The sequence below is a fragment of the Ascidiella aspersa genome, chromosome 1 (genome assembly GCF_963924565.1).
Source record: "Ascidiella aspersa chromosome 1, kaAscAspe10.2, whole genome shotgun sequence".
Lineage (NCBI taxonomy): Eukaryota > Metazoa > Chordata > Ascidiacea > Phlebobranchia > Ascidiidae > Ascidiella > Ascidiella aspersa.
Window position 1 is genome coordinate 6548503 of NC_139447.1, and position 21202 is coordinate 6569704.

At 40.1% G+C, this 21202-nt stretch overlaps 2 protein-coding genes across 3 annotated transcripts in view; one reads left to right on the forward strand and one right to left on the reverse strand.

The window, feature by feature from the left end:
* Positions 1–715: 715 nt before the first annotated feature.
* On the forward strand, positions 716–8557 carry LOC146166807 (uncharacterized). Its single transcript, XM_083390947.1, has 7 exons — positions 716–2304; positions 2924–2985; positions 4218–4326; positions 4897–5038; positions 5596–5684; positions 6333–6505; positions 8117–8557. The coding sequence occupies exons 1-7, from the start codon at positions 2163–2165 to the stop codon at positions 8210–8212; spliced, it is 813 nt and encodes a 270-aa protein (XP_083247073.1). The 5' UTR covers positions 716–2162; the 3' UTR covers positions 8213–8557.
* A 1427-nt stretch (positions 8558–9984) lies between these two features.
* The window catches only part of LOC146166808 (creatine kinase S-type, mitochondrial-like), a 28887-nt gene continuing 17669 nt past the window's right edge, over positions 9985–21202 (reverse strand). For both annotated transcript variants that reach the window (XM_083390945.1, XM_083390946.1), the window contains exons 3-9: positions 18571–18769; positions 16590–16711; positions 15562–15757; positions 13672–13845; positions 12795–12965; positions 12058–12183; positions 9985–11526 (exon numbers count right to left, since the gene is read on the reverse strand). In XM_083390945.1, the coding sequence (XP_083247071.1) occupies positions 11425–11526; positions 12058–12183; positions 12795–12965; positions 13672–13845; positions 15562–15757; positions 16590–16711; positions 18571–18769 (1090 nt within the window). In that variant the 3' untranslated portion in view covers positions 9985–11424. The remainder of the gene's footprint in view (positions 11527–12057; positions 12184–12794; positions 12966–13671; positions 13846–15561; positions 15758–16589; positions 16712–18570; positions 18770–21202) is intronic.

Here is a 21202-nt window from a genome sequence, read left to right on the forward strand (position 1 = left end):
GAAAACAAAAAATAGAGGAGGAACTGAAGTAATTACTATGAACCTATAAAGTAACTGTTTCCCAGAAGTTCCCCAAAAAATTGCTTAGCACGGTAACCGTCTACCCTTCGAGCTTTTTAAAACTTTCATTTTGTTTAACCAACAACCCTAATATTTAGCCTTTAATGGTAAGCTAGAATATTTAAGGTCAACATATTCTGTGTCGGCTAAATTGTATGGCCCAATCTGAAACAACCTGAAAAATGGCATTGACTGGTCGAGTAGCCCCAAAAACCTTTTATTTGATTGTAGACCGATGTTGTCACATTGGAGTATTTAAAACTGCAGCCAGCGATTGTTGTCGGGCGTCGGATTCGGCGCAATTCTTGAAAAGTATAGCCTTATACAGGGTTCAAACAGAATTGTTTTTTTTCGCGCCGACGTGAGATAGTAAGAAGACGTGCAGTGACGGCGCGCGCCAGCGGCCATATTGCCATGCCCTCCGAGGCTTTATGTGGGTGTTCTTATCATTCCTCCCTTCCTGTGTTTCTAGCAGAGCGCGCCTCGCCGCGATTCAACAAAGCCCATGGGTTTCTATTGCGGGAAACCGGGGCCATAGATCTGCGACGTCTTTTCGCGCGCGTCCAAGGAAATGCAAGCTAATAAGTCGCTCGACGGCTTTGTCCAGAGCTTCTTGGAGCAGCCGACAGTTAACCCTGCAGGAAAATAGTGCTTGCTGAGCAGCGTCGCGAAAGCTCTGCCATGATGCCGAGTCTAAAATCTCAATTTGTCGCAACCTGTGCGTATGTTGTTGGACAGGCCGCGTTTCGCTTAGTTCTTTTGCGGAATTTTTATTGCGCTGTTCTGTATTTGAGTTGTGCGCCGGTCAATATTGTTTCAGCAAGTTCTGCCCGAAAGATCAGAATCTTTAGAGAGTGAAATGCTGCTTCATAAAACAAAAAGCCGGCGCATTAAGGGATTTCAAACTAAGCTCAGTCGCCTTGGTAAAAATCCTCGGTGGATTAGAATCATTAGATGTTGCCAACGCTAACACAGGATAACGTGTTTTTACACGGGTACTTGAACCAAAATTCGGCAATGGTAATGGCTTGTTTAACATCTATATAACCTTTAAAGTTAACTGCTGTTCTACAGGGGGTTTAAGTAGTTTCTTTACTGAAAGGACAGACTTAGCATTGTTTATCGTTGAGGGCGAAATATTCCTGGCGCTTACGTAATCGGGGATTTTCTCAGGTATCACTGGAATCGGAAAACAAGTTTCATGGCTTGTAGCTAAGAGGGGTAAAGTGTAAATTGGAAATCAAATATGGATAGCAACATATACATTGTTAACTAGCAGGTTACTGTCGGTGTGTGTTTTGCTTATTTACGCATGCATTTATTTTGCGATTTCCATGTTAAAGATGTGACGGGCTATTTAATGCCCAAGCAAATAATCTTTATGTACTGTGTTTTCACTCTTTTAAGTAGTTGCTTAAGCAATGGCTGGAATCATTTATGAAATTTTTTCAAAAAATAATGCAGTCAAATTGCATTAAAACTAGAGGGCTTCTACGTCAATCGGTGGATATGTTAATGTGCCAAGTAGTAAGCAGAAAAGGCAGAGAGAAGGTATCACAGATTCGAGTTTGAACCTCTCACATTGTCCACCGCTGAACTGCGGGAAATTTGCATGGCAAGAAGCAAAAGTGTAACCTTATAACTTCCGTCTTCCGTGCGCCTGTAAGCCAAGCGGCGGGGAAGTGCTGATTTGAAAACAATTGAGCCTTGTGTTTCAAAATGCGGTGTCCGAAGCGGCGTGGCTAGCACGGTACTTAAATAGTCACGTTTCAAGCACAAACCTTCAAAAACGTTACGAATAACGAAATCTCGGTATGCTGTGCAAAGTGTACATCCGGTTACGTGGCCAGTCTATCCCTGGTTACTTTTTCTAAAAGTGTTACAGCCTACTGCCAATACTGCTGCATTAATGTTCTCTAGCAGTTAACAATTACAATTCTTCATTGTGACGTTGTGTGGTGCAAAACAGTCTAGTTCTCTCAGCATATGTCCAACTTTTATTTTTGCATTTTTACCCATACAAGGAAATGCTAATCCTTCTTTGATTTCACTAAAGGTTTTTTTCGAATGTAGAATGATCTAGGTACTTTGTGGCGGTGCATATGGATTCATTCACAGGCAAACCGAAGCTAAAAACTGCAACGAAGCACGTGTTCCAAGTGCACAGTTACAGAAAGCCGACTTTCTGTGCGCATTGCAAAAACCTATTGGTTGGATTAACAAAGCAAGGGTTACAATGCAAAAGTAAGTCAATTTAGCCTGAAATATTTGTAGGCCGGCATGTAAGGCTACATGAGAATGCTTTACCAGTGTTGGAAACAGGTCGTTTCAAATGACGCCCCAAGTAAAATTATTTCCATTAATAACAAGTTTAAGTCTAAGGTAGGCCTATTTGTTGCCCATGTCTGGTGCAAGTTTTAGTTATTTCCATAGAAAGTCAAATTATTTAAAAAATAGCATAAAAAAATGTTGAACTTTTAAGTTTCAAGTCCTAACATTGTTACAATTTGCAACTAATTATATAAAGTAATCTACTTTACATATGCTGCTAAACTTTATAATACTTTTCTTAATGTTAATAACAAAATGCGTTTATAGTTGTAGGTTAAGTTAACACAGCCAAAGTGCCAAACCGTTTTTATAGGACCAAAAAACCCTAAGAAATACGGCTGTGTTTTGCAGAACAACCACTTCACATGATAATCAGCTAACTTGACTTTAATGTTGCAAGCGCAAATGCAGCACCAAAAGACTCTAATAATGCGTGATGGCACGATTCTAATATTGGAACGTGCATTGTTGGCGTCGTTTTGACAGTTGACTGGCGCATAAGCCTTTGTTCTTTCTACTTTGCTTTGCTTAGGATGCGAAATCAACGTCCACAAAAAGTGCCAGGAAGACGTTACGGAAAGCTGCATCGAAGTGGTAAGAGGAAACGCGCTTCTTTTCCGTCTTCCCTGCTTAAAAATGGTTTTCATTTGCCTCCCCCGTAACTGTCGTACTTTGTTCTCTCGCAGACATGAATATTAGTTTGACTGAGGATCGAATTTTGTTTGCGATTCCTGTTTCAAACCATTTTATTAAAGCATAAAAATGAGACCACTGAAATTAAAATTTCTGTAAAACGATAATTTCCACTTATAATTTTCCACATAAATATAGTTCAATACAGTAATGTACCACGTCGGCCAGGTGAATCCAATCAGACTCACGCGCAATTTCATCATACTAAAGTTACAGGCAAATGCATTTTAGTTACCATTGGCAGTCACCCCTCCTAAAAAGACTCATATTTATGTAACATGCATTATGTGGTCATAATGCCTTGAAGCTGAAATGTATATTAAACGCTATCATATGAATAAGAATATTTAGCTTCAACGAAATCCAAGTACTTGACTTCCAGCAAGGCGGTAACTTTATAAAACATTTTCGAATTTGTTTAGAAAAAAATAGTTTTTAATAGCCAGGAGTATTAACCGTTAGTACTTTCCTAGTTTTGTTGTAAAGGGGGGGTTTTGTGATCAAATTACCAAATAAATAGTCTTATGGAGGTTGATTCGTGAAACATGAGATTTGAATAATGGAGATCCATTGCCGATGTGATAAAATCTTTCATTCAAAGTCGTATATATAAATCCTGGTTTGAAGACCTTAACAAAGAACGCGTCCAGAATATGAATTAACCCATTGGCGACGCTATATTGTCGAACTTGTATAACACTTGGTTAGCGGAAAAGATCGCAATCGGCAAGTTAAAGCCTACAACCAAATCCGGCAAGAAAACCACTTTGACCCGTTCCAGTTATTTCCGCTCGTTTTGTTGTGCCGAGTTTAATATAACAACGCAAAAAAGTTGTATTATTAGTACGCAGAAAAGGAACCGACTAGTACACCATAGCGTTGATTCCAGCAGTTACCAACGTGCTTTGATGAATTTCCTAAGCCGGTATTGTGTATTTCCTTGTCGTATGAGGCGTAAAACCCCCGGTGTATTACTAGCGATTAACGTGCTACCTGGTATCAGCGTCTTATAGAGCCTGCCTTTTATCGGTCTTTCAAGGCTGTTAACCACCTCAATCATTTATCCAAAAGCCCCCATCCCACTTACGGTTATTGATCGGACTGTTTTGAATTTGTGGCGTTGCTTTTTTCAGATCGTGGGCCACCACAACTTTCTCGAGCGCACTTACAAAAGCCCCGAGTTCTGCGACTGGTGCGGCAAGCTGCTGGCAGGCGTCATCAACCAGGGACTGCATTGCTCAGGTTCGTTCACTTTATAATTTCACTGCCCACAGTCACTTCTATTGACCGTTTTGACCAAAAGTTAACAATGAAAGTGTTAACCGTATAAAAGCAATTAACCACTGTCTGTAACCCTACTATTACGAGCTTAAAGCTGACTACAAATTCACGCAAGCAGAAGTCCAAGCTCAGATTATTAAACCTTAGCATCTGTCGCAAAAATTTCGGTTGAGGATATGCTTTGAAATTCGCACGGTGCGCTATTCTGCTTTCGTTTTTCAAATGTTGTATACAGCATAGGGTGTATAGGGGAACATGACTATGTTAAACAACTCGAAATAACTAATATTGAACATGTTTTGTTTAATAAGTCAGAAACCCAAACCATCGTCATAGGCTAAATATATTGCATTTTAGAGAATTAAGATTTAATTTTAAAAACTAGCACCTGACGATAGTTAATCAGCCAAGCAAACATTATTGTATTATCTTTGCTTAGCCTTTTTATTGTTGTGGAATCTGTGGCATCCAGTGTAACTTAACACAAGGTGTCCTCGAATTCAGTCTTAACAACCCTGGTATTGAACGCAGAATGCGGTTCCGACGTGCACGAGAAGTGCCAGGGCAAAATTGAGGTGCAATGCGCCAAGACCAAAGCACGTCTGGAGAAGGACAAGCTCGCCAAGCACCAATCACACGCCGAAAAGAAAACAAGGAGCCATTCGAAATCGAGGTAGCCTCATTTTAGGGTGTTTTAGATGTTACCTCGAATTTTAAAAAGGACATTGTCATTTGCGCATTTATTTGTTGGAAGTTCTACTTGTAAAATCGGAATTGTGCGAAATTGATTTCGAACTTATTAACCCCCTAGTAAAACACTTTTTTATTTTGGAAAAAGTAACTTGTTACCCAGTGATGACTTAAGTCAATGACTTGTTGTTTCCAAATCTCTTGAACACTTTTTCAAATAACTTATTTTGGGGCAAAATGACTTGAGTTGACTCGACTAAAGTCGTTTGGACAAATGATTTGGGTTGAAATCAAATGTTTTCAAGGCATGTTTTTATCTAAATTGGCTTATTTCATTTTTGCACCTACATCATTTCTGCACCCTTTGCACATGACTTGGATTAAAGTTATTTTATAAACGACCTCACTGGGACTTGTCATTTCAAAAACGACTTGTTCTACGTTCTCCTACTTGGTGTACAACAACACATAACGGCTAGCTTCGTTTACGCGTATATATGTTAGCAATTAAACAAGCTCTGCACTGTATTCTGTGTTTAGCTCTTCCAGCAGGGATTCTATCAAGCGGCCTAAAGACAAGAATTTGTCTGCGTCGAACGCACCACAAAAGCCAGCCGTGTTTGACAAAAGTAAGTAGTACAATGTACATAGCATTCTGTGAACGTTCCGCTTTCGTTTTTCTAGTTTTTGTACCAGGATCAAGTAACAACTAATTGTATTGATTTAATTAGATCTGGTTATAACATTTAAAAAACGTTTATAAATTACACAACGTCTGTACAATACTGGATACTGAAAAGTAAATCAGCAATAAAATGAGACCTGAGATAAACTTGACCAAACCAAGTTTGTTCATCTTCGTACGAAAATGAGCTTCGTAAAACTATACCAGTGGTTATATTAAGTAACACAGTAAATTCCACAAAATTAACTTTAATAGATCTTAATTTAAATAATACATGCCCGTGGCCTCCCAGGAGGGCATCGATATTCAACCATTACAATTAGTCGTTTATTTTTCTTCAGAAGTATAACTCCTGTGATTATTTGTTACAACTGGAGACTTTTTAAGTAAAAAAGACTTTCTTGCTTTTAAGTGAAAAAGCAAATGACTAACTATACCAGTGGTTATATAAATAATACAGCAAAAAACACAAATTAACCTTTCAATAGTTTCGAAGTTAATCGTACATTTTTCTTTGGGTGATAACGCCCGTGATTATCAGTTACAACAGGAGACTTATAAGAACGCCAGTAACCCCTTCCTTGCTTTGCAGTGGAGATGGAGCCTACCAACCAGGACGTGTTCCACAAGATGGAAAAAATCGAAGACAAAGCGGACACCCCCAAACCCTCTCCGCATCCCAGTCCGAGGCCCTCACCCCATCCCTCCCCCAAGCCCTCGCCGAAGGTGACGCGATACCCCCCTACCCCGTCGTCGTGTGCTTCGGTAAGAAATTGTTTCGGCCCGTAAATGGCCCGGAATATTTTATCGTCTTGTTTCCCGAAAGTTAAAATTTCCCCGAAGTTAAGTTTTATTTAGTATTTAAGAGCGAATGGTTGGTGGTTGCAGTAAGACGTAGTAAGAATATCGAAGCCATTTTTGAAATTTTGAAATTTAATAAATGTTGAAACTAAACAAAGATTTATTCGAAACGTTCAAAATGTATGGGCTTTAATTTTTCTTAATTTTTTTTTAGTTTCATTGTGTACACAAGTTTTTACGCCACAATGTCATTGGGTCAGCTCTTTGGTTTATATACAGTTGGCACTTTTCCATAGATTTTATTACATTACAAATTAGTTCCAGGAAATTTGCCGCCTTACTTCAGGTGACATGTTTACCCTAGTACTCTTTTTTGAAGTTTTTAAAGATCAAGCCTAACTTGACAATACAGTCGCGGGTATTTTATAGGCTACACATTGTCGACCTATAGTTCAAGGAAAAGGGTGCTTGCTTTCAACTCAACAGAGTTATGTTATTTTGTTAAGGTCTGGGAGGGTGTAAACGCGTTCCTTCGAAAAGTTAAATTAATCATTTTCCTAGATCAACAACGTTTCCCCTATTCGCTGAGCACAAGTGTAAATTCAATATTTATTGTGTACTGAGCCCAGGCTAGAACGGAAAGTTACAAAACACGGTTTAACTATTAGGCAGCGAAAAAAGAAAATAATAAAAAAATCTTATAAAGTATAGCACCTTAAGCAATTTCCACTTACATTGTAAATAAAGTAGCAGCCTCTCTTAATATCACTCTGTAACTGCAATCCCAAATGAGATAATTTATTGGGCCTACTCACAACGCCTTTAAAAACTGAAATTCTCAATCGCAACTTGAGACCAAGACCTTGTTTACTATAGTGGGCTAAATCCATAATGACTGCTTTGAGTTAATTTTCTGAAATGTTTCGAAACAAGGTTGTAACTAAAGCTGATAGCTTACAACTTATGCAACTTGATATTTTCGATTCTTGTTGTTTATTTTGATACTCATGCAAGATACCAAATAATTTTAACTGTTTCCAAATAAAGTTATAACCGTGGTCAAATAAATAAAATGAAACTACTTTATAGAGCCCAATATGCTTCCACCCCCCAAAAAAAGAATCACTTCTGAAAGAAAACTTTGCGCAAAGCAAAAAAAATCCTGTATTAATTAGGTACCGGTATCCGATCAATAGCGGTTCCACCACCTCAGTATTATACAAGAAACGATATTCTATTTTATTATTTTCATATTTTCATATTTTGTAACGTAGGCTATCGTCACGCTCATAACCAAATTGTCCAAGTCATTTTTTACTGATTTTCAAAGTTTTTGCTTTGGTCACTCCTTGTTGCCATCTCCATCCATAGAAAAAGTGCTTTAGTCATTTTTTTGCACAAGCGAGTGGGAAATGACCTAAGCACTTTTTCTATGGATGGGGATGGTAACAATTAAGGAGTAACTTAATCAAAAACTTTGAAAATCAGTAAAAAATGACTTAGGCAATTTGGTTATGAGCGTAACGCTATGATGGTTTCGCAAGTTGCCAGTTATAACTAAACCATGTATATCAGGTAACCACGGAAACCATGGACGAAAAAGCTAGGATCTTGATGGAATTAGACAAAGGCCAAGAAGACGAAAAGCTGTGCTCGTGGTGCTGTTGCTAGCAGATTGGGCGGCGAATTTGACAAGTCTCGTTTGGTTTGACTTGCGTTGATAAGGATGAAAGTGCTATATCACGCTTGGCGGAACGCGAAACAGTCATTTCTTTTAAAACGAAGCTCATTTTAGATCTAACTTTCGGTTTGCAGCAATTCGAACCTGGCCGAATTTTTTTTGTTTTTATTGCGAGCGAAAATCATTGCTTTCGCGTTTTCTTTCTTAAGCCTGTAGCGCTAAACCTTTTGATTGAAACGCTGAGTACAGGCAGAGATATCAATTTTTTCGTCCGATTTTCGTTTTTAACACGCGAAAACTGAGCGACGAAATAGCGAAAAGTCGAATCGCGCGTGAAAAAGACTCGCGCGTGTTGTAGTTATTTTTACGAACCGCCTTCATTAGAAAATCTATTAAAGGTGTATCGAACTAATAAAGTAATTGCTACGAGAAATGTGTTGCTTTTTAGTTTTTTTTAACTTCTTCCCGTCGGATAAAAATATACAGCCAGTGCCTTTGGCTTAAAAAGTCATGTAGAGTAAAGCCAAATATTAAACGTTGGCAGTTTTGCTGTATATATGTGACACGTGCTCAAAAGCCGCCCGTTTGCGAACTGCAATCTATATTAAGAAAGATTCCAGGCTCTCGGCTGATTTGCATACATTTTTCAATCGCCGACGAGAAAGCCTTCCCAGACTGCGGTGAATATTTATTCGTAGCCTACTCCAAAAACAAAACTGTCGCGTTGGCGAAATGCCGCGCCCTAATGTCAGCGTTCGCTTTTTTGTTGTTACGCCCTTTAAGGCGAAAATGACTCGCCTCGGCTAGCATTTGTCTTATCGACTCTCGAAATAAATCTTGCTTTACGGACTGCGCAAAGCGAAGGTCAGCTTTGTTTACTCTTTTTTTTTTAGAAATTTCGCCCGGATAAATACCACAGCCTGTCGCGTGATATTCTGGAAAGGTTTTGTGGACGTTCCTTGTAGATTTTCTTGTGTGCGCTTTGAAACGCCCTTTTGTCGTGTTATTAATAAAGGGTGTATGTAATAGGTCTTCTATTCTTGACGAATGACCACACGAAACAAAATTGTCTTGTCTCCGTGCGTCTACGCTCTAAAACTGAACGTTTTTCTAAGTTTTATTGCTTTAAAGCATGTTGATTTATTTGCACTCGTTCCTTGTTTTTCAATATTTTTACCCCTGCTTTTGAAAAGTATGACGTCATTGCATAATTTATGCTCATTTACCCCTTCTTTTGAAAAGTATGACGTCATTGCGTAATTTAAGCTCATTCACCCCTGCTTTTAAAAGTATGACGTCATTGCGTAATTTAAGCTCAGTATAGCACGAATCTGCTTAACCTGCATGTCAAATTAATTCTATATAAAGTAAACATCGAAAGCCTATCGTTTGACAATAGGTCGCTTAGCAGCCCGAAATAGCTTTATTTTGTCTTGTGCGTATTTCTTTGTGCTGAACGAAAATCGATTCATCAATACAGAGAGTCTGCCTGCGAGCATACAACGATTTTGACGTTTTTTTGTTTTATTCCACCAAACGCAAACGGCTATATGTGATGCGAAAACTAACAAAGAGTTCAGCAGAAACAAACGGCTACTTCTCTCTTCACAGTGACGAGCCTGTTGGGGCTTTGTATGGAGCCACCCGCGAAGGGATTTACCCCTGAGTGATAAAACGCGAGAAAAAAATGAAATAAGATTTCTATGTACAGAGGGAGCCAAAAAACGCGAATGGGCCTTTTGTAAATGCAAAAAATCAAAGGTTCACCTTAGGCAACCATTTTTAGCCAAAATAACCGTCCATGGAAGATAATTTTAAGTATTACATTATTAAATGTACAGTTTACAAGGGTCCATTTGCGTCGGCTTATAAATATTATACATAAATTGACATCTACTGAATGTGAACACATTAGGTAAAGTAAGCTCTGGCATGGAAACTACGTTGTGTGCGTTTGAAAACGCAATAAAATCTACTTTTTATATGTATAATATGTACAAGGTATGTTTACCGGGATCCAAGAAATGCGTCTGTTTATAAAAAAACAAAATTACCTTTACAATTTTTTCATAATGCAAGTATTAAACCGAACGAAAATTAAATTACCCAGGGTGCATATGAAATCGAAGGATTGGAAAGATTGATGCAAATCATCTCAGCTGTTCTGTACAACTTTTATGAATTTTTTAGGAAATTACAAAATATAGCGCTTCGTGGATCCCAGCTTAAGTGGTTATGTTGCAAGAAAACGGTATAAGTCACAGTGATGATGACACAACTACGAGAGGATGGCTTTCGTCCTATATGTGTTAGTTTGTGTGTGTGTTAATTTTCCGCCTTGCTCTAATAACTAGTGTGTGGGTGTTGGCGGCCGATGCAGTAACTTTAAACGTCCCGATCTATAAAAAGGCACGGCACACTGAAGCAAGCAAGACACGCTATGTACAGGGGGGATGTTTAAAACTATGGCGCTGCGCCGAAATCCAACTATAGTCACTAATATAATCGGCGCCCATTCAAAAGGATACGGCGCTTTTAAACAAAACGGAGTGCTTTGGTGTAAAGGGAGGTTAGCTACAAATGTATATGACGCCGCTTAGGCTGAAAACGTACAAGAATATATATATCTATATGTATAATGATAGATAAAATCTACTGGAACTCAGTATGCGGAACAGGACTTTTGTGCAAAGCGTCCAATCACGTCTGTGCAGGAGAAAGAACAAAAAATAATGTAAAATCACTAGCACACTCGAATATATATATTTGTGCAACACATTATGCTAATGAACGGCAAGAGTAGGCGTACATCGAACCGCGCGTGCAAAAGGCACACACGTTTGACGCAAACTACTTTGTGTGTAATACTGAAACGGTAAAAATGCAAACGCGGGCTCGCCTATATGTACAGCGGAATTTCCTAAGCGCGGCCCTATAACGTATAATCTCTTTCGAAAATCTCTAAAGCGCCGCACACAAGCTATTTATGCCGGTTAAAGTGGCGCACTACTTCTATACAGAGAGGGTTGTTCTGCAAAAAGTTTACGGTTAACAGTAAAAAAAAGGACTGAACTTTACTGAAATTGTTTTTTTTTAAAGCGGCATATATTACAAAGGTTTGAAAAAAAAATTAGGACAAATTAAAAACAAAAACAAAATTTGGACAAAAAATGTGAGGGTTGGATGTTTAGAACTTGCTCTTCTACTTGGGGATCAGGTGGTTAATGCTCTGTCTCTTTTCGAGCTTCTTTTCCATGTCAATGAGGAGCGACACACCGTCGATGACTTGCTGCACCAGCTCGACCTGTAATAATGCACAACGTAAGCGGTCAGTGGCTAACTCGCTAATTTAAATCACAACAACAACTACAATGGCCATTGTTTGGCCGTTCTTCTTTGTGTGTGTGCGCGCGCACGCTGTTTGTTTTGAAACGAGTTGCGATTTAGGGCTGAAAAGGGCAACGTAGTGGCTAATAGTCTTTTGGTTTTTCAGATGAAGCCACGGTTACGGCTGGAAATTTATAAAGCTACACAAAAATGAAACGAAAAAAAAGGCAGCAAATCCATTGTGACCTAAATACATATATTAACTATTGTTTATTTGATATCAACATAATTACTAAAAAATGTGGCCGACGGTTACAAATCACTTGAAACGCGATCACAGAACTGTTAAAAGCGTGTTCCAGGATACAAAACTACCAAATATACCTTTCACGACCGACTTTCGTGTCCATAGCTGCGAAATAACCCACGATGCCTAGAGCATTGCGACTCTATTACACACATCTCTGTCAGTTCTGCGAGCAAAGGCAATAAAGCGAGCGGCACCCACCTCGGATTTGCCGAGTCGGTCCAGGTTTGAGATGTCGAAGGTTCCTCCCACAGCAGCGGTGTCCACTCCACCAGTTCCGCGCTTCTGCAGGCGCAGTTTAAGCAGGATCTCGTTGAAGCGGGGCTCCTGCGTGGAAAGTAACGACCGGTAAAAATTTTGTCGCACGGCTAAGGGCGGCGAACGGCTAGGTAACAGGGATGGAAGCGGCGGCTTTTGGGGTTGCGATTGATAAGGAGACAGGTTTGCTAAGGTTGCTGTGAGAATTTAGCACACAAGCTATAGTCCTTGCGCAATTGATCAATTGCTCAAGTCGAGTCGTAAAGGAAGACAAGCAGTTTGCCTTTTAATGAGAGTATTGTCATCGTTTTTTAACCCGAGGTATTTACCTCTGGACATGCAGTACATCAGCTGCGTTGGCGTTCTATATTAACAAAATATATTTTTTTTAACTGAGGTTATCAGGAAATCATATCAGGAACACTGCGAAATCCTTCTTCCGCTTTAAGACTTTAAATAGAAAGTTATTAAACATAAAAAGTAACTCAACCTCGCCATGATTTAGGTTCCCTAAATAATATACAAGATGAACTTACTCGATTTTAGGTCTGAACAACTGAACGTGTATAATGTGGAGAACGGCATACATGCCTTAAAACCAACCCAATGCTTTAACAGGGAGTCGACGTTTTTTTCTAGAGTTTCTTTCTATTTAAATTTTTACATTATAAATCACGAACCTGTGCGAGCTTTGGGATCTTAAGATGGACTCCGCATCGCAGCCCGTTTCCGATGTTGGAGGGACAGGTAAGGATGTAACCCAGGTTGGGGCTCTTCTGGAACTCCCATCCGCGCGCCTCGATCAGGCGCTCGACCTCGTTCAGGCCCCCGCAGAAGCGCTCGAACACTGACTATAGGAGATTTAAAAAGGTTAAGATTAGTGACGCTTGGAATCTATGGGATGCGTAAGGGCCGAGGTCGCTGGTTCGAATCTAACCGCCGGTCATACTTTTTATGGCGAAGAAGCGCTGATTTTTTGTGCACTCTATGCAACGCCGAATGAGCGATGGGAATACAAAACTAGGAAAATGCCAGGTGATAAAATGAATAGGCTTTTAAAGAGCCATTGTTGAAAGTTCGAATATCGCCTCTCCCTTTTTTGCTTTTTTAGCAACCAATATGAAATATTTAGCCGACAAAATAAAATACGTTGAACTGTTGGTATGCGTGCGGTTTTCGTCATTGACTATGGTGTATCGTTTCCATTTTTTGTTAATGGTATTAACCTCGACTAATTCTTTACAAAAATCAAATCAAAACTTATTGGAGTGAATTTGTACTTTGTGACAATTATTCGTAGCTTTGTCTATAATTTACCAAGCTTTGGATGAGATGGGTTAATCAAACAACAACATAGTTACGGCAAAGACATGGTTACTGTATATAGAAGACGACCGCTTGTTTTTCTAATCGCACCGAAACTGTCGGGAGTCTTATAATAAAATGAGTCATATGGCAACAAAGCATGAAAAGACTGTGGCGTAAGATTTTAAGGTAGAATGACAGGGGAAAAATCGTTGCCGCCTCTAAAACCGTTAAGATAAGCGCAACTCTCACCTTCATGTTGCCTCCCTGTTCCATGGAGATGACGCGCGAGTGGTCCTCCTCGTTGATCCAGACGAGGAAGTTCTTCTTGGCGTTGTGGAAGATTCCGCGGCCGTCGGGCCAGTCCCGGGCCATGCCGGCCGACGTCAGGAGCGGGGACACCGGCTTGTCGAACAGGAAGTGGTCCTGGAAGGGATGATGACGTCATAGGTAAAGTTTGCATGACGTCAGGGGTGATTTTATGAAATGAGCGCGGCAATCGTGGCGCTTACACAAATGGTTGGAGTACTTTTACAAATTGTCCAAATTTTAATTAGAGGAATGCGTGGACGAATCAAATTCAATGTTTTTGTTGTTTTATTAAATCTACCATGGTAAATTTGTTCTATTTTATTGTTAAGGATATAAACCGTTCACTGGTGAATTCTACAATAAAACGCGCAAATCTTGGCTATACGAAATTTTCCATTTCTATTTGTATAGTATTAATATATTGATTTGGTACAAATTTATTGTGAATTTATCTTAATAAGTTGTTGTGATAATAATCTATCGAAAAAAAAAACTGTAAAAATCTGGTTTTTAAAGTCCATTCAGCAAAGCGCAACCTATGGAGACACACATCAGCCACAAAAGTCACTTTTTGGCTGAGGATCGTTTTTTAGGAAATATGTTTTGTTTGAAAATGTCGAATTAATCAAGTCACTGTAATATACCGGGGCGTAATACCAACTATATAAAATCACGAATAAGAAATCTCTGAAAAGCGGCGCCCAAACATATCATCGGCAAAACAATTTTTTTTCGAGCGTTAATTCCATTCGATAGCGGATTTTTCCTATAGCCGTGCTATAGGAAATTTTACAAGGCCGCGACTTTGCGGCTTTCTCGGCGGGTCGCGGCAGTTTGTTCTGTCTTGTTCGGGTCACAATATTTAAATTCGAGTCAGCCGTTTTGTTCGCCAAGTGTAAGGCGATGACTCGGCCTGATTTTTCTCGTGTCTTTGCGGTTCTCGGGGCGTTCGATGGGATCCGTTCAGCAAATTGCAGCAAGGTTTGGTTTATTTGATGCGCGGACCAACCTGTTTTACCACGGTGCACAAACCGAAAACTGCTGCAAGGTCGTTGTATTAATTTGCGGCGATTTGCTGTGAAGCACCTCCGCTAGAAATCGCTAAAGAGTTTCCAGAAAAAAAGGAATTTTATTCGGTTCTACTGAGCTACTGGGATGCGCTGTAATTTCGCATTTGAAACGATTTAACGAATTTATGTCCACGTAATATTGGCCATCACAATACGGTGTATATTGTTTCGAAGTACAGGAACGGACCACCGGAGCAAATCACGAGATAACTACTGCTGGCATCTTTTTTTGTGGCAATGAAAAAATAATTCCTGGAAACAGAATGTTTGGTATGTAGTAGGTTAACAGTGATAAGTTGTTGGTTTATAGTGGAAAATATGATCGTATGTAACAAAGAAAAAAGGCACTTGAGAATTAATACATTCGGTTTGGCCAACTTCACTGTTTTAAAATGACTTGACTTGGGGGTTCAAATGAAGGGTTTTCAAGCATTTTTCATTGTAAAATTTGGTTATCCAATGTTTTCCACGTAAAACAATTTACTGTTGCGTTTTGTGTTATTTTTTAGTTAAGTTACTGCACATAATCATATTATTTTACCAATTTTAATAGTTGAACGTTTAATTTTATGACTTGACTTGACTTGGACTGAAGTTGTTTCAAAATTGACTTGACTTGGACTAAGTTTTTTTTTAGAAATGACTTGACAGGGACTTGAATTTTTTTAAATGACTTGACTTGGACTAAGTTTTTTTACAAATGACTTGATCTGGACTTTAATCATTTCAAAATGACTTATTTACAACACTATTGACTCACGTTGATTAGCTGTTCCTGTTCGGCGTCGGTCATGTTGGTGAGGGAGTAGTAGGTTCCGGCCAGGTCGCCCTTGAGGCCCTTGAGTGCATCGGTGACCACGCGTTCCACCTCACGACGCTCGGCACGCGAGCACACAGGTGGGTGGGGAATTCCCCGGATGGCGCGACCGGTGCGGACGCGAGACGAGAGAACGTATCTGTGGAAAATACGGCAAAGGTGAGGGAACGGGGGTGATTTTTACGAAATGCCCGGCGTCAGAGAACAAAAGTGGACCGTTCTTTCACTTTAAAATCGACAATGTTTAGCAAAGGATGGAGGTGGGTTCTTGTTCAACGAAGGCCAACGAAACGCGGCTAGAAAAGAGCTTCCCGTAATTGGGTAGTGGCAAACATACAGCATTCCTGTAAATCTGCTTGAATACCTGCAAACTTGCGCTAAATAGAGTCGAGCGTCACAATATTTTCACCCGTTTTATACAGTTTCCGTCTTATACCTATTTTACAGGGGCGCAATTGATGCGACACCAAGAATTCAAATTCCTTCAAACCGAAAATATGGCATTAGAAATTGCCGAAACGTTTGAAAATAAAGCATGTCGCTTTTAACGTCTATTTGGGCCGTTATTTTCACCATTAAACTTATGAACAGATCCGTATATAGTGTTCCAATTAAAATAAATAGCCGCAAAAGATTGCCAAAAATGGGCCTTTTGCAAATTTACGTCCATAATGCAGAAATGGAATATGAAATCCAACTCCGCCGCTTAAATGAGAGTGGAACCATTTTCATTTTAATCCCCTGATTTTGGCGTATGTTAATAAACCCTTGAAACGGTCTCAACTACACGAGTGTCCAGGTTTTGTTACCTGTGTTTCATCGAAAAAAATACTCTCATTTAACAGAAATGCCGCCCCTGTTTTTGTACAAAATCCGTAAATGTTTTTTTCTAGCTTAACCACCTTTTCATTCAGCAAAACAGAAACGCATACGTCTTGACAATGTGAACACAAATAATTTTTTCCACTTACTTTTCGTCGAGCTTTCCGCCGACAATCTTGCTTGGGTCGAGGTCGATGGGGTGCACCATGGTCTCTGCGTCGTAGCCGTTGTGTCGCTCCTTGATCACTGGGTAGAAGAGATCCTTGAACACCTGTGGAAACCAACGAGCAACGTGTTAGTTAAGTTTAAGACACCTCTTTTTCCACTGCGCTTATTTTAAACAATATGACGCTCGTGGATTGGCGAAGTGGCTTCAAAGTTCATTAAAACGGCATATAGCTTTAAAGCAAAAGCGTGTATTGATTGTAGCTTAGCAAATACACTCAGCTCATTAAGAATCACACTATGCTTGTAATATTTTTATATATACATAATATATATATATATATGGGTTGCTAGTGTCACGATTAATAACAAAAAAACAGAGTTATCGACATATCAGCATTTCATCGAAGGGTTTAGGACGGTTCTACATTAGCCAAGTATACTTAAGTTGAGATCATGACAAGTGTTTTACAACTGAGAACCTTAAGAATATGATTTCAAATTTCAACAGAGTCTTGGTAGTTAGGGTATTGAGAAACGATATTCTAAAACTCACCGCTTGTTTAAAAGAAAGAAAAAAAAATCACCAAAAATAAACAATCGAATTTTTCATTATCCTAAGTGTGGGTTACCTACGGCGTTACTTGAAGGTCAGCGCTTAGAACCACAACCTGTTGATAATCTATAAACCCTGTTCTTTTAAAAAGCAGCGATAGAAATTTTACGCGTTCTGTTACTTTGGCGTCCCAAGGGTATCGAGTTATTCCGGTCGCGGCGTCCCTCGAAAAGAGGCATAAGGCATGGCGTTTCTGGGGCGGCGAATCTCAACAAGCGACGCAACAATTCACCCCGGGCGTTGGAACAATAACGCGGAGAAACACAATCTGGCAAAGCGGCTACGACTCGGGCGACCTTTGGGGCGAGCCTATTGTGCACTTACAGTAAGCACACCGGCACCGAATTAGAAACGAGTCCCGGCAAAGGCCGCGGCGGATAGTTGAAGGTCGTTTGTTTGACCGTGGAAGCACGGATGAAACGCCTTGCTATTTTTCGACGGGCAACTGTTGGGCGAAGAATATATACGCCGGCATATTAAACGGCCCATCGGAACGCGATATCGATCTTTTTCGGTGTATTTGTGTCGTTATTTGTACGGCGGCTGATTGATTCGGGCGGCGTTTCGACAAAGAGCCGTTTTTTTATTTTTAGGCCCATTTTCGCGATTTATTGCCACGCTAATCGCCTGTCGCCAAATATACGCCCGCTATGGACCGTGTGTGAGTTGGACTGGGTGGCGTTTGTGGCGCGCAAATACAAACAAGTGTTGGAATTTGGGGGTAAACCGGCATGTTTAAGTGGCAGGTTTTTGTCACGAATAGACACTTTTTCAATTTTTCTGACAAAATGCATAGTGGTTATTAGTGTATTTTGTTAAATTGAAGCCTGTATATTTAGTAGTGCAGGTTTTGTTGTTTGAATTTGAGCTCAAAAATACAACGAGGTAGATAAGGGACACTTGCAAAAAAGTTTAGTGACGCTAAAAATAAATTATATATTTTATTAAAGTAGCGTTTTGATGAACATGTGTTGGGAAAGGAAACTTTATACAAAATACAAACATGTAAAATTCAAAAACAAGTCGCATAGGTAAACATATGACCCTAAATCACCTATGGTCTGTATAACTGGGCGTTGCTTATTACTTCATTGAAAAAACACACCTCTGTTAGTTTAGCAAAATATACAAAATTTCGTCATGTTTCTGTATCGGCCGCTGCTTTGTGTATTACGTGCTAGGCGTGCTTTCGACAGGTATTTTATTGTTTCAAAAGCGTGTGGTAGGAAAAAGTTAGAGGAATACGTGTGAAACTTTCGTTCGATTCTGATTTACAATGGAGCATGCCATAGGTAGGGTTTAAATATTATCGCGATCGGCAAAGTTCGAAGCATTTGCCTTATACTAACCGTGTAGGACTCCTCGTCGGCGGCGGTCAGGCCGACAATGTCGATGAAGGGGTGGCCGATGTTGTCGACGCCGGTCTGGATGCACTGGTCCAGGGTGAAGCCGTTCGGGGTTACGACGTCGCGCAGCTTGGCGTAAACTCCCGGCGTCAGATGGCGCTTCATGATGTTGTGGTGAAGGCTCAGGTCGGGGAAGTCGGCGCTGGAAAAAAAACGAACAAAAAAACATGAAAACAGCGCCGATTGTCGTTGTAGCTGAAAGTGTTCTAAACCAGTGGTTCTCAACCTTTTTGGCTTGCGGACCAGTACATTTTCAAAACAAATTTTGCGGACCGATGGACATTCAAAAATCACAATCAACTCAAAATATAATTACGACAAACGTATGCAACTTCTAAAGCAAATAATGGAAACTTCCATTGAATGAGCAATTTGCTGCTGTCCCATTTTGCGAAAAAAAAAATCGTAATATATTTGAAGGACCGGGAGTAAAGTTGACGCGGACCGTCGGTTGAGAACCACTATCCTAAACTGTTTTTGCATGTTTTATTGAACAATGATATGGAACTGTAGATCCAGTTTTTCCGACTCTATAGGCTGCTTGCTAGGTTTATTAATTCACATTGTCGGAAAACCTTTTCCATTCCCCATTTTGACTGCGCTAGGTGTAAGGCGAAAACATGGTGCAAGAAATAGGCGGACTTTCAGTCTGTAAAAAGGAAGTCATCTTACTAAAGCTACCACGCATCGTGAATAATGTTTTGATAAAGCTTACGATGAAAGTAGTTGACAAACACAAGAGCAGGCTACCTATCACATAGTTTGCAAATTAAAAAAAAATCGATTGATATGATTTCTTACCACCAGAGTATATTACTATACTCTTGTTTAGGGAAATAAGTGAGTATTGAACAGTGCTAGTTAAAATAGAATGTGCAAGCGGATGTTTCCAGAACATAAGCCACAGTTTAGCGAGAGCTGTCAGCCAAATCTCTCCAGATATCTGCTTTTGTAATTTGTGTTAGCAGATCTGAACCCTGTCGCCAGGAACCAGACAAGCCTGCAACGGCAGCAAAATCCTTAAGGAAATAAACAACAGGCCTTCATGGCCAACAATTTATGGCCACAGTAATAGCAGTCGGCTCTATTTTTTCCTTCCACTTTCTTTCAGAGCGTTTTCACCCCTAACACCACAATAAGTTAAAACGAAACCAGGACGTAAAAAGTGAGCCTCATTTCGGAAAGCGATCGCGTAAACTGGCCAGGGGTAGATTTGTGGTTAAAAAAAGAGCGCCCGGCCTTTTTGAAGTGGCCACGCGAGGCCCGGAGGCAAACGAGCAACGCAAGCACTGTAAGCATCAGGTGCATAAGTCGCTGACGTTGTCGCGACGCCGAGCAATTGCAATCAATCAAGGGTCGAGCTCGTCGACTGGTTCAGGCGGGATTTTTCACTCGACGAGGAAGTAGTAGTGTGTGTTGCGCTGTCTTGAGGTGTACCTTGGTTGTTTTGAACGTTGGTGAAAAACAAAAGGGTGATGCGGGGGCCGCGACGTGGCTTAACTTAATGCAGCGGCGTTACGCATGTCAGACAAGGGATGAGATTCGGTTTAGGTATGCGATTATGGTTAAGGCAAGCGCTCCGTGCGCTAAAGTGCATCTGCATCACTGCTTCTTTTTCTGGGAATTGGTTGGTAACGTTCAGAAGAAAGCTAACTTAGCTTAGTGGGCTACACGGGCGAACAGTTAGTTAAGAAAAACGCCGCGTCAGAGTTGAAATTTGTGATTTTTTAGCGATTTAGTTGTAAGAATTATTTAACGATTTAGTTTTAAGAAAAAATTAGCGATTTAGTTGTAAGAAAAAAATGGTTTGCTTTGTCCTTTTAAGCGTGTTTTCTAAAAAAAACTATTGCAAGCACCGCAAATCGCTATCTTACTCATTATATGGTTGACTTTTATTCAACAAGTTACACATTTAACAGTGGTAATTTTATGTTGTTTTTTTTTCGACTTTCATCTTAGAATTCTAGATGCCTAATGTACGCAATTAACTGAGCGCTTCCAATCTAATTCATTACACCGCCCATGTTTTAGGGTCCTCGATGTATTTTATATATTAATTTAACGAGGTAAAGAGTCCGTTATTTTTGTTGCTTTGTCTATCGGCGATTTTTTTTCGTCGTGATGAGGTTTAGATACGAAAGGTGGGAAAAAAACAGTATGTATGATAAAGTTTGTTAAAAACAAGACAGCCAGCCGCCTACGCTCAGTGGTACAAAATTCGCGGAAAAGCTGATCGGCGCGATGTGCATATTAATCACTCCCGACAAGCAACAAGGTTTTTCAGGAAGCCGAACGGCATTTCTTTGTAAAAATTCTGTGGCGAATCGGTAGCCCAGAAGCACAAATTTTGGTCAAGAAAAACAGTTCTATATATACTTCGAGGAACCACGTTCGTGAAAAGTTCCAGGCTCCTATTCCTGTGGACGCGTTTGCGCTTTTTTTCGCCGTTATCAATCTTGCTATAGGCTGCCTAAGGCGCGGTTCCCGTTCTATACCGCGTACCGCAGGAAACAGGGTAAAAAGAAATGGAAAACAACAAGCGTCTAAACCAGGGGCGGGCAACTTCTCCAGTCGG